The sequence below is a fragment of the Myiozetetes cayanensis genome, unplaced genomic scaffold (assembly GCF_022539395.1).
Source record: "Myiozetetes cayanensis isolate MyiCay16 unplaced genomic scaffold, myiCay2020 scf165, whole genome shotgun sequence".
NCBI classification, from domain to species: domain Eukaryota; kingdom Metazoa; phylum Chordata; class Aves; order Passeriformes; family Tyrannidae; genus Myiozetetes; species Myiozetetes cayanensis.
The window spans coordinates 17501-31031 of record NW_026087326.1 but is presented as its reverse complement, the minus strand read 5'-3'; the positions used below and the strand labels follow the sequence as shown (position 1 = coordinate 31031).

Genomic DNA, 13531 nt, shown 5'->3' with positions numbered 1-13531 from the left:
TTTCATCGCCATGGGGAATGCTCGCGCAGATCGCCTTGTTTCACCAGCTGCTTTGGGTCCAGTGCCCGATCTCGTCAACAGACCATCACGTCGCATCAATTTCTTCACCAAAGCGGCGTGCCTTGGAACGGCAGTTTCATTTGACGTCTGCTGAAGCCCGCTCCATTATTGCTGCATGCCCTGACTGTCAAGGTCAATCGGTACCTGCCTTTTATGGCACTAACCCGAGAGGGCTGCAAGCTTTACAGATCTGGCAAACTGATGTGACCCACATTGCGGAATTTGGCCGTTTGAAATGCGTACATGTATCTGTGGATACCTCCTCCTCTGTTATAGTCGCTACTGCCCATGCAGGTGAAACTGCCCGGGATGTCATTCGCCATTGGTTGCGGGCCTTTTCTACGTGTGGAGTGCCATACCAAATCAAGACTGATAATGGCCCTGCTTATCTCTCTTCCCGGTGCAATCTTTCTCCGAATGTGAGGAATTTCTCACGTCACTGGTATTCCTCACTCTCCCAGGGTCAAGGTATTGTGGAACGAGCACATGGTATCCTTAAGCGTCAATTAGAAAAACAGAAGGCGGGAATGTCTGGGGAAACCCCCGAAGCTCACCTCGCTAAGGCTACCTATGTGCTCAATTTTGTTAACATCGCGGAGGGCCAGCGGGATCCACCCATGGTCCGGCATTTTGGCTCCTTACAAAGTCCACACCTGTCTCCCCTGGGGTGAAAGTCAGGTAAAAGATTTGCACACAGGGCAGTGGTCTCAACCGTGCGAACTATTAACTTGGGGTAGAGGGTATGCTTGTGTTTCCACAGATGAAGGACCACGCTGGGTACCTGCTCGATGTGTCCGTCCTGTACTGGATGAACCACGCCCACAAGTTACGTGAAGTCCATCTATGGCCACACCTGACAACTGAATGCTACTGCCATGGACTAATAACGAAAGCACTGTCTGGGCTGTAACTCTTGCCTGTTCGTTTAGTTGTTTTTGTATTATTGATATTGCCGTGGTTTGTGTCTCCCTTGCAAGGGGCCCCGCAATGGATGACACTCGTTGGCGGTTTCTTTAATACAAAAACAGGGGGAATTGTGGTGGCTCTCCCCCAGCTGGCCTGGGGGATTCGGGAAGAATTAAAGTTAGCAGGAACCTTTGTTCAGGGGAGAATTACGCCCGGACCCGGAAGTTGTAACAATATGGTTTTCCGGTAAAATGTGCTGAACACAGCAAAATGTGTTTCGTGACATGCGCAGTAAGCAGAGTTATATAACACCGTTAGTGGCCAATGGAAGAATATTTATGTATGTGGGAACCAGGGGAGAGTTGACATGTGTAGCCTAAAAAGTGTATAAAAGTAGCAGACATCGTGCAATAAAGTGTTCCAGCCTCTGGATCCACAAGGGTTTTGTGTCGTGTCCCGCCTCAACCGCGACAGGGTAATGTGGGAGGATGGGGAGACCTGGTGTGTGCTTCAAGGAGATTTAACCTTGTGGGAAAAATAATCTGTGGTTTAAGTCGTATGTAGCAGGAAGTAAAGTAGCAGGACAGTGAAGAACAAATTTTGCGAGGAGGAAGAAGAGTGTGACAATGACCTGAGCCGGGCTGGTGTCAGTGCCCAATGACCGATTGTGTTGCTTTTCCTGTCCTGAGTACCCATCCTGATGGAATGGAGCCCAAGATCTGGAGGGGTGGAAGAAGGTCATAAAATGGAAAAAATAATATCTGTGAAACTATGGGAGATAGAAGATATATATATATATTATGTGGGATCTGAGTATGGTGCAAATGGTATGGAATAAGGGGTGGAGATTGTATTGGGTCTGGCTGAGATGGAGTTCATTTCCCCATAGCAGCCCTCACAGTGCTGTGCTTTGCATTGATAGCTAGAAGGGTGTTGATAACACACCAGTGTTTTGGCTACTGCTGAGCACAGCACCAGTAGTGTAACATTTCTTCCCCAATCAAGGGCAAGATTCTGGGAGGGGACACAACCAGGCCAGCTGACCCAAACTAACTAAATGGATATTCCATACCATATGACATCAGCTCAGGTATAAAAGCTAAGGAAAGGAGCAGGAAGGGGGGCATTCATTGTTTCCAATGGCTGCCTGCTAAAAAAACATTACATGAGCTGAAGTCCTTCTTCTTGGGAAGTGGCCAGACATCACTGTTGATGGGAAGTAGAATATTAATCCTATTATTTTTCACTTTGCTTTTGTGTGTGCAAACTTTTGCTTTAATAAACTGTCTTATCCCAACCCACGAATTGTTTTCCATCTTATTCTCTCTCCCCTTTATGGCTGGGAAGGGGAGTGATAGAGCGGCTGGGTGGGCACCTGGCGTCCAGCCAAGGTCAACCCGCCACAGCTGCAAAGAAGGCAAATGGTATCCTGGGATGCATTAGGAGTGTTGTCAGCAGGTAGAGGGAGGTCATCCTTCCCCTCTACTCAGCACTGATGAGGCCACGCCTGGAGTCCTGTGACTAGTTCTTGGCTACCTAGTACAAGCAAGACATGGACATACTAAAGGGAGTCCAACAAGGAGCCACAAAGATAATGAAAGTACTGGAACATCTCTTCTATGAGGAAAGGCTGAGAGAGCTGGGACTGTTTAGACTGGAGAGGAGAAGGCTCAGGGGAGATCTCATCAATGTATATAAATATCTGAAGGGAGGGTGCAAAGAGATGGAGCCAGGCTCTTGTCAGTGGTGCCCAGTGACAGCACCAGAGGCAACTGGCACAAATTGAAACATAGGAGGTTCTTTTCTGATCAGAAGGAAAGACTTTTTTTCTATTGTGAGGGTGACTGAGCACTGGAATAGGTTGCCCAGGGAGTTTGATGAGTCCCCCTCCTTGGAGATGTTCAAAAGCCACCTGGACATGTTCCAGGGCAAATGGCTCTAGGTGGCCCTGCTTGAGCAGGGGTGTTGGACCAGATGACCTTGAGAGTCCCTTTCAACCTCTATCATGCTGTGATTCTCAGATATCTATAATCTCATCACTTCTTCAGAACAGTAATTTCTAACACTAAGAAAATGGATGAGTATCACTGCAACTGTTAACATCTTTTTATACTATCCTTAAAGGAGAGAAGGCTACCAAGATCTATAATACAGGATCTATTCCATACCATACCGTTAGTAGGTCACCCCACTGAACATCAAATTAAGTTAAAGTCTTATTTTATCACTAGAATAATATCAGAAATTCAATATTCTTTAATACTGTAAGAGCATGGTAACAATGTAGTTACACAAAGTTAATGCCATCATAAATTAGCACAAGCACTAGAGGCTGCTTGCCCAATTTGTATGCTCACCACACCTGTCTACTGTAGGGGCATAAGCATGGATGCTACCACACAGTGAAACAGATCAAGGACTGTTCAGATTGTATTCAGACTGCTATTCTGCACCAACTACAACTAAGAAGCCAATTCAAGTGATTTAATAGTAATGGCTCAGTTTAGAAGATGACATTAACTTTCAAAAAGTGTATGCATGATATCTAGGGACACAACCGTACACATTTTGGGGTTGCTTCTCTTGTTTAATAGTAGGAGTATTTGCACTGCTTTTGAAAACATTTTAGTCTAACCTAGGTTTGCCCACCAGAAAGCTATCACGTTAGAAATTTTTTTACTACTTTGAGGTAAAAATAAGATTGTTCATCATCAGTCAGGTTACCTGTTTTGCATTTTGATGACCAGGTGAACAGTGAGTCCATCATGAATCCCATGTTGAATCAAAGTATCTTGATCTTTTAAAATTTTTCCAGCAAATATCAAAACAAGTTGATCAGTGTGGGACTTGAAATGCTTAGAGATTTCTTCCTTGAACTAAACAAAAGTTAATATAATATAGTTATGTAATTGAATACTGAACTATTATTTTTTTAATAATTTGAGGCAGAACTATTTTGCTCACATTTATTATATTAATCCACTTCCACAATATGTTTTGCTTTATACAACCTAGAAACATGCTATTGAAACAATCCATTGCTGACATGCTGGGAATGCAACAAAACATTATGTTAATTCAGTTCAAATTTGTACAGATACTGAAAGGAGCAGTATCCTTTCTTCTTGGACATATTATTGCTACCTTTCACGTGTCAAAACTAGCAATCCTTTACACGCAGTCAAAAATTATTTCTTGGGTCACTCTGCTCTCTCATCCAACTCATGATAGCTACATAAAATGTGCTTCCAGCCCAGGGCATAGTGAACAGACACATAGTTCAGCTGATCGTGAAATCATACCTTGATTAAAACAACCAAACCCAGAAAAGCAATTGTATTTCCTCCTGCCTTCTTAACCAATAACAACCATGTTATGCTTTGACTGACTTCTTACTCAGATTCATTATTCTACATGAAAGTACTCTCACAGAAAAAAAAAATATAGAAAGGCAAATATAAGAAAATCAAATAAATTTGTTCAACGTGACTAGTCAGTAGACTAAATGTTTCTGAACAGATCTTAGGCATTTGGAAAGTCATCCAGAAGTTAACAATATTTAACATTTTTCAAGTAGTACAGTCAACTTGATTTTTAGAAGAATCGTATTCCAAACATCCTAGTGAACTCTCATACAGGAACTCCAAACATTTATCTTGCAATGACTTATTATTAAATAATTATATAAGAGACAAGGCTAAAATAAAAACAAAATAGAAACTCCCACTGTATTATTACTCTGAAGGCAAGTCCCTAATTGAAAAGGTTTATAGTATAGTAAGAGACAAAACAGAACCCCAAAAAATGAACCCAAGATACAACAGAGGTAGGAAATCTCTGTGCCTGGGTAGCAGGTAGCATTTGTTCAGTTAGCAGTCTGCTCACACAGAGTTGGTTCCAGTTCTCAGAGAAACATCTTTTAAGTCAACTTTATACTGGTGTCCTGGTTCCAGCCAGGACAGAGTTAATTTTTTGCAGTAGCTGTAAGGGGGCAGAGCCTGGAGCCATGTGGGCATGGCTAGGAGGTTATTCTATACCACCTCAAGTCATTGCCAGGGGTGGGGGTAAGGGACTCTGGCTTCCAGGAAGGAACCAAGAAGGTCGGGGCTTCTGGTGGAGAAAGTGTGGCGGAAGGGGGAAAGCTGTCTGCTATTTTTTCATTGTTGCCCGGGGTCTACGGTGAGCATTTCTGCATGTGAATCACCCTCTCTTTTCTATACTTTTGTTATTAATAGTGTTGCTGTTACTGTTCATTTTCTTATTTCTGTTTCCAGTAAATTGTTCTTATCTGAACCCGAGATCTTTGCCTTTTGTGCCTCCCATCAGAGGAGGGGTCATGGTCTTTTTAGTGGGAGTACTAAATTGGGGAACACCATTCCTATACCATGAAAACTGGTAACATTTAGACTTGCAAACATCCTAGAAAGCCATTTAATCTGTTCCTGCCTGAAGTAGATTACTTAAATTATTCAGTCATTGCAGTGGGTTTACCTTGGTGTCATGGTTTAGCAATAATACTCCCCAATTTAGTGCTCCCACTGAGACTCTCCAAACCACCCTGCCACTTGCTCACTCCACCTCCCCCTGCCCCCTGTGTGTGGCTGGAGAGGAAAGTTGGAGGCACAAAAGGTAAAGATCACAGGTTGAGATAAGAACAATTTACTGGAAATGGCAACGAGATTTAAGAAAAAAATAGTAACAGCAACAATATTAAAAACAAAGTGTACAAAAAAGAGAGAGTGAGTCACATGCAAAATGCTCACTGCGGAGCCTGGCTCAGCCCGACCGCAACCACACTACCCTGATTGGAAGAGACCCCTTCTCCCTAGAAGATTCCCTTCCCTCCACCACCAGCAATGACTGAGGGGATATAGAATAACCTCTGGGTTCTGGCCATGCCCCCTTATGGCTACTGCAAAAATTAACCCTGTCCTGGTATAGTGGGTTTCTGTGGCTGGGTTTTGGTAATGGGGAGGCTACAGGGGTGGCTTCTGTTAGAAGATGCTAGAAGCTTCTCCTGTCTGGTGGAGCCAATGCCAGCCAGTTCCAGGACGGGCTTCCTGCTGCTGTCCAAGGCTAAGCCAATTAGGAATGATAGTAATGCCTCCACGATAACATATTTAAGAACAGAAAGTTATTGCACAGATGAAAATTGCAGCCAGGGAAGAGCGGAGTGAGAACATGGGAACAACAAAGTAGACACCAAGGTCAGTGCAGAAGGAGGGGGAGGAGGTTCTCTGGGTGCTGGAGCTGAGGCCCCTGCAGCCTGTGGTTAAGACCATGGTGAAGCAGGCTGTCCCCCTGCAGCCCATGGAGTATCATCAGGGTACAGAGACCCACCTGCAGCACATGGAGGAGCCTATGTTGGAGCCTCTGAAGGAGGCTGTGACCCCGTGGGAGGCCCATGACAGAGCAGGGTCCTACCAGGGACCTGCAGCCTGTGGAGAGGAGCCCACACTAGAGCAGGTTTTTCCTGGGTAGGACTTAAGGCCCTGTGGGGGACCCACGCTGAAGCAGCTCATTCGTGAAGGACTGCATCCCATGGAGAACTGACCCATGGGACAGCAGTTTTGTGAAGAACTGTTGCCTGTGGGATGGACTCATGCCAGAGAGGATTGTGAAGGACTGTCTCACATGGGAGGGATCCCACAGGAAACAACTGACCATAACTCCCATTCCCTATCCCCCTACACCACTGGGGGCGAGAAGAGAGAACTTGGGAAGGAGGGAGGCACAGTGGGGAAAGGCATTGTTTTATTTTACTTCTCATTATCCTGCTCTGATTTTGTTAGTAATAAATTTAAGTAATATCCCCACTTTGAGTCTGTTTTGCCCGTGATGGTGATCAGTAAGTGACCTCTCCCAGCATTAATCTCAAGCAGTTTGTGAAGAACTACAGCCTGTGGGAAGGACCCACATTGGAGAAGTTTGTAAAGGACTGTGTCGTGTGGGTGGGACCTCAATGCTGGAGTAGGGGAAGAGTGTGAGGAGGAAGGAGTGGCAGAGACAATGTGTGATGAACTGACCTGCAACCTCCATCGCCTGTCCCCCTCTGCTGCTTGGGGGAAAAGGTAAAGTCTGGAGTGAAGCTGATCTTGGGAAGAAGGGAGGGGTGGGGGGGAAGATGGTTTTTAGATTTGTTCTTCTTTCTCATTATCCTACTCTGACTTTGATTGGCAATAAATTATATTAATTAGCCCAAGTCAAGTCTTTTTTGCCTGTGACAGTGATTGGTGAGTGATCTCTCCCTATCTTTATCTTGACCCAGAAGCCTTTCATCGTATTTTCTCTCTTCCCCTGTCCAGTTGAGAAAGGTGAGTGACAGAGTGGCTTGTTGGGCACCTGGCGGCTAGCCAAGGTAAACCCACTGCAATGTCTGAATAATTTAGGTAAGTAATCTACTTCAGGCAGGAACAGATTAAATGGCTTTCTAGAATGCTTGCAAGTCTAAATATTACCATTATAAGGTTGACTTCAAAGATGTTTCTCCAAGTTCTGAATAGTTAATCAAACAGGGTTTCTTTATTTCAAAGAAATGTCTCAAGTGAAAGAATGAGAGGAAATGGCCTTAAGTTGCACCAAGGGAGGTTCAGATAAGATATTAGAAAAAAAATTTTCACTGAAAGAGTGGTCAGACATTGGAATAAGTTGCCCAAGGAGGTGGTGGAGTCACTGTCTCTGGAAATGTTCAAGAAGCATCTGGATGTGGCACACGGAGATATAGTTTAGGGATGATTATAGTGCTGTGAGGTTGACAGTTGAACTAGAAGGAAGGTCCCTTCCAACCTCAATGATTCTATGAATAATCAGAGCATATTACAAGGTTGATTTTATAAACAATCACACAGATGTATCACTGATGTGCTTCAGTGCACTGAGATATATGATGGTAAAAAAAACCAATGCTTTAACAATTCCTGCACTCAAGTTCCTTTAGTGCCAACAGAAAGATAGATCATCATATTAAAAAAGAACAACAGATTGGACTATGTGATTTCCAACCTCTTTTGGTCATACCATTCGATAAACTCTGTACTACAGGCAAGACAGAACTGGTTATGTTAAAAGAACTAATATTAAGTTGTCCTTATGAAATAAAACATTATAAGAAATATTAAAAGCATACAAAAGTTAGGAAAGATGTTCTACTATCAAATCACCCAATGCTCTCCTTAACATGTACACATGAACTTTATATGCCAAACACGGCCAACTTGTGATTGTAAAAACCAGGCACAAATCTGAAAACCTGGATTTCTGGATTTAGAGTTTCAAGAATAATATTTATTCAAATTTTAAACAGAGAATAGAACTCTAACCAGATCATGTCAGAGTCCCAACACAATGTATACATTTACACATATAGTTCAGTAGATGAGTTTATTTATAATTCAGTGCAGTACAGGTATATAATTAGTTTAAAAATATACTACATGCTGATAATAATTTATTACTACTGAAAACTATATTCTTCACTGAAGAAAGGTTGACATTAAATAAAAATAGAGAAAAAATAATTTAAACTGTTTTCTATGGTTATATGGATGAAATTTGATTTCACTAACATTTCAAAACAGACATTATCCTGAAATTTTCAGATAATCATAGGATTGACAATAATTCTCTGCAATAACTGCAGGCTTTTAAAATTAATAACATACATTTGCTATATCCAAACTCTGTTAGCCTAATAATTAAAAATATAAAGCAATCAATGTTATTCTCTAAGAGTGTTCACAAAATGCATCATTTGATACCTTAAAGTCTGCATACGTGCTGGTGGATAGTAACTCTAAATCAATTACAATAACATTTTGAACTTTGCCATTGTTGCTATGTTGGCATTCCAAGAATGCCTACAGGGTAAACAAACTAAATTAAGAAAGTAAAGCTGCTTTTAATGGAATTGGTTCCAACATCCCATCACTCAATGAATTAAAGCCATTCACTAAGAGGAGACAGCAGTGCATGAGTAGTCTGTAATATGACTGCCCACTCTCTCTGTGTATGAGTTTTACCAAAACACAGTTAAGTCAAGCCCACAGACCCCATAAAATAAAACAAAGGAAAAAAAAAATGGAAGACAAGCAGAGCTAACTGAGCTAGTCTCCTGCATATTGGGATTTCAAACTAGTAGACTTATAGGTATTCATCTTTACTTACCATGAATAGAAGTCTTTGAACAGAGCAGTGTATGGGCCTGCAAGTTCAGTATCATACCAATTCAAGAAAGCAAATATTTGGTCCTTGTCCTAATACTGAACCAAGCTGTGCTCAACATAATCAAATAAGTTCCATGGAAAATAAAGACTGATGGGAGGCACTTACAATAAACTGACCTCCCAGAGCAATTTGGTACTTGAGGGTTATTTTCCATTCTAACCTACATAACTGCCTGTTCTTAGAGACCCAACATAGGATCAGCAATAACAAACCCTTTGTTACTGAAGTCTTCTAACATAGGAAAATCTTCCTCAAATTTGAACTGCTGCAAACCTGACTTACATCAGTGGAGAAACATAAAATACACTTTGTGTAGCCCTAAATTTAGGCCAGATAACCCAAAATATTTATCTAAAAGACTTAGGGTTGTTTTTTTGTTTTGCTGTATTCTGAAGTGACTGTAAACAAAACCAAGTCGCTAAGTGATATTATTAGCTACAGGAACACACAGCAAACTAAAAGCTATTAGGTTGTATGAATTTAGACCTTTCCTCCCCTCCAATAGGGCAGACATTGTCAGTTTGCCTATACCAACAGAACAATCCACCTGCTGATCCCATATGCATTTGAACAGATGCTCAATTTGTTTATCTGAGGCTAATCTATTTTCAGGGCTGGCTCTAGAAACCTCACATCTATTGTTATTATGCCAATATATTGTTATTATGCAACATATTTGTTTTTATTAACAACAGCTTATTTTGACTGTTTAAGAAATACAGCAAATTCTAGTCACACTACAGTCTTGTATATTTTTTTGTACTAGCTGTAACTTTGTGCAGAAATCAAAGCAAATGGTGGACCTACAGGGGCAGCAGCAGTCTTACTTCAGAGGAAAATTCAACTGCATATCTAATCTGTTAATATCAGCTCAAAGGGACACCAAGACAATATTTAAAGTTTAAGATATCTACAAACAATGAAGATATTTTAAAGCAATATGTTCTATTAATCACTTAATTTTTATTAGTTTTTTCAGTAAAAAAATATGGTTTTGTTAGCTTGCATAACTATTTCAGTTTTTAAGACAACCATCTATTAGAAAAACCTGATATTCCTATTGGGATTCACATTTGAAATCATGCTGTTAGATATGTTATGAATTTACATCTTAAATTAATTTAGTTACAATTCCTGAAGTCCCCAATATTATTGCAATCAAACTGCTTTTCAGGTCAAATGTGATCTTTACATTAGAACTAGCATATTATATAAAAAACCAAAATGCAACAACAAAGAATTTTAAAATTAGGTGGCACACCCTGGCTAGAAGATCACTCAGAGCTTTTTAACTCACGTTTTGCATTCCCCTCCTGAAAACAAATTCTTCTGACTCATCAGCAATTAACAATGTAAAGCTCCATTTCAATACATTTCAATTTCACTCTTATATATGTAATCATTTTTGTGAGGTTCGCAGTTATCAACTGCACAAAAAAATAACATGATGTCAAGCTGCACACACTCACTGAGAAATTTTATAGAAAATGAAGTAAGCTCTAAATATCCTTCAGGGACCTTCACCTTTTCAAGTATTTTAGCATAGCAGTATCTACATCCTTCACAAGTAGGAGAGAGTGGCTTTATAGATATCTGCCTTATGTTTTGACCACACCTTTCCTATGATTTGTAGCCTCCCAATCTAAACTAATTAAATCCTGGTAAATACTCCCATGGAAGGCCTCAGTAGGTGCCACTGTTTCTCTCGAAACAAAGGCACAATGAGATACTAACTTTCATAGAAACTCAAAGCAAAGACCCTAACAATTCAGAGTAATCAGACACTACTACATTGAAGCACGGCAGAAGCTGTGCTTTATTTGTAGTGGAAGTTTTGTACAGTCTAAAGACGTGGCTTTTCTAAAATTAAGATATCATTACCATAGCCTACTTGCTGTTTCTAAAGCAAATATTAAATCAAGATAGTTATTGACACTATAGCGCCGCCACATAGGTGACTACGTTTTCTACAGTTGTACTAGTTAGCCAGCGAGCCTCCTATTGCCAGATCGAGTCATTTCAGCAGGGCAACTCAGAATTATGAAACGAGCTACGTCCACCTCCCAGGCCGGCTCTCAGAATCGCAAAAGGGAGGAGCCGCGGAGGAGACGACGCAGAAGGTTTCTTCACCACTCCCAATAGCCTGTTAGCAGCGGCCCTCCACAAGGCCGGGTCAGCCCCGATACTCACCCAACAGCACTGAGAACAGCTCAGATAAGCAGAAGCTGCTTTGTCATCGCGAAGGGCCTTCACCCTCCAGCATGGGAGGTGGAAACCACAGGCCAAGGCTCTTGCCCCTGGCCGCATTCCCCACCCACCGCCCCCAACCCCTCACCTGTTGGATGCTACTGGTCTCGGGCACAGCGAACTCTTCCTTCTCCTTGGGAGTCTTCACCGTGATTTTGATGATCCGCGGCTCGGCAGCAGCGAAGCCTTGAGCGGAGGACTCAGAAGAGCTGTGGGCCTCCGCCGAACTCTCCGCACTATCCGACATGGCAGGTAGGGCCCGAGTCGCTCCAACCACACAGTTCCAGGCGAGTCTTCCGCGCCGCGGCCTCAGTCCTAAAGCGGCGGACAGAAACAACCCAACTCAGCCGCGGCGCGCACTGATGACGATCCGAATCGGGGAAGTTACTAGAAAGGGGGAGCTGTCTCCCGGGGCGTGAGTTCACCTACGGCGCGCTTGCACGCTAGGGGCGATAGTTGGAAGATTTTAAATCTGAAAAAGAGACAGTAACAAATAATTCCTTAAACAGCCATATGGAAGTTTTAAATTTATTTTCGATATAGGTGACTTCAGTACTCTGAAGATCCAAATAAATACAATAAAATGTTATTATCAGTTTTAGAATATTAAAGTGTTGATGTCTTACATATAATTACACTATTACTTGCTTATAACAATGCACAATGATATTGTATGAAGTAACAAAGCCATATCATGGCCTGTATGACTTTCATATTAAAAAGAGGGAGAAAAATTACATACAGCTTCTGAACCTATGTAAAGAGAGATCATAAAATTAACTTTTGCTTCTAGGTTACTTGTTTAGCATCAGTTTAAGGGTAAAACTTAATATCTCAAATAACAACCTTTTACTACTTTAGAACTATAATTACTATGGAAGCATGCTGTAACCTTTTTCCACCCCTCCTTCACCCTTGTGATACTGCCTTCTTTCTGGCACAAAGCAGATCTTGGTCCTGCCTCCATAATGGCCACATCAAGTAGGCTTCTGTGCATCATAGATGGCAGAGTACAGCTCTATTGATCAATCTTCCTCTCAGACTCTCAAATACTCCTCAGTCTGCTGCTCACTTCCTCATGCAGCTCAGCCACCAAGCAGAGCAGTTCATCAATCTGGTCACAGCTCCCACAGTCTTGCTTGCAATCACTTTCCACCTCTAGGAATATCCCTTCACACATCCCACAGCCAGAAACCTGGGTGGTTGCATCCTTGAGTAGGAGCTCTGAGGATCTCTGTCTGTGCAGCTCTGTTGGTTCTCCTAGATGCTAGAAGCTCAGGATAAGCAGAGAACACTGCTTTTTGCCAGGTGGTCACCATGCTGCCGCATGCCTGCCTGCTGGGAATATATGTGCTCATTTGTTGCAATCAGCTGGACTGATTCTTTTTCCCTGCTTAAATCTCCTGTGCTGCCTGGTGCAAGCTCTGCCCCTTGCTGTCTCTTCCAATCAGTGGGTCTGGGGTCAGTTGCTTGGGGAACACTCCTTGTTCAGACAAGCCTCTACTTGTCCACATGTATCCCTCATGGATTTTTTTAAATTATATGAGTAACACATCCTAATCCAAAGCTGTGTTTACCTAGAGGCTTTCAAAGAAAAATATTGTTTCCTAGATGTTTTCTAGATGCACAGAACATTCACAAGATTGGTTGGAAAGACTTTTTAAAAGTTAATGTTGAATGTTAACTTATAGCTCCATAAGCAAGTCCTCTTTTCCTAATGAATCATGTACACTTTCTGATGATGCTGTCATTTAACTCTATATGTAATATACAAGAATAACTGTCATCGGGGACAAATAAGTTTAGACCATATATCTCAAATAGTGTCCAGAACATTGAATTAATATATACTGTTACACAAATATTTTTACCTCGTGAATAAGCAAAGAAAGTAAAGTTAATGAATAAATATCTAGAAAGTTTAATGATGTGATTTTCAAAACTATATTTGTATATTTAAATTTGTCTTTTCAAACTCTGGATTCTCACAGCACAGATTTGAAAGGCAGGCTTAGGGCAAGCAGCTACTTGAGAATTACATATGAATGAAATACTTCTCTGCTCAGAGAGCTCTGATAAAGAAGCTTTATATTGG

General features: G+C 41.7%; 1 protein-coding gene across 5 annotated transcripts in view; it reads right to left on the bottom strand.

Annotated features, from left to right (window-relative positions):
• The window catches only part of LOC126638136 (ubiquilin-1-like), a 37317-nt gene extending 25515 nt beyond the window's left edge, over nucleotides 1-11802 (bottom strand). For 4 of the 5 annotated variants that reach the window (XM_050311782.1, XM_050311783.1, XM_050311781.1 and 1 more), the window contains exons 1-2: nucleotides 11525-11802; nucleotides 3691-3842 (exon numbers count right to left, since the gene is read on the bottom strand). In XM_050311782.1, coding sequence (XP_050167739.1) covers nucleotides 3691-3842; nucleotides 11525-11683 — 311 coding nt within the window. In that variant the 5' untranslated portion in view covers nucleotides 11684-11802. The remainder of the gene's footprint in view (nucleotides 1-3690; nucleotides 3843-11524) is intronic. The other variant, XM_050311780.1, reaches the window with a different exon arrangement.
• Between the last annotated feature and the right edge of the window lie 1729 nt (nucleotides 11803-13531).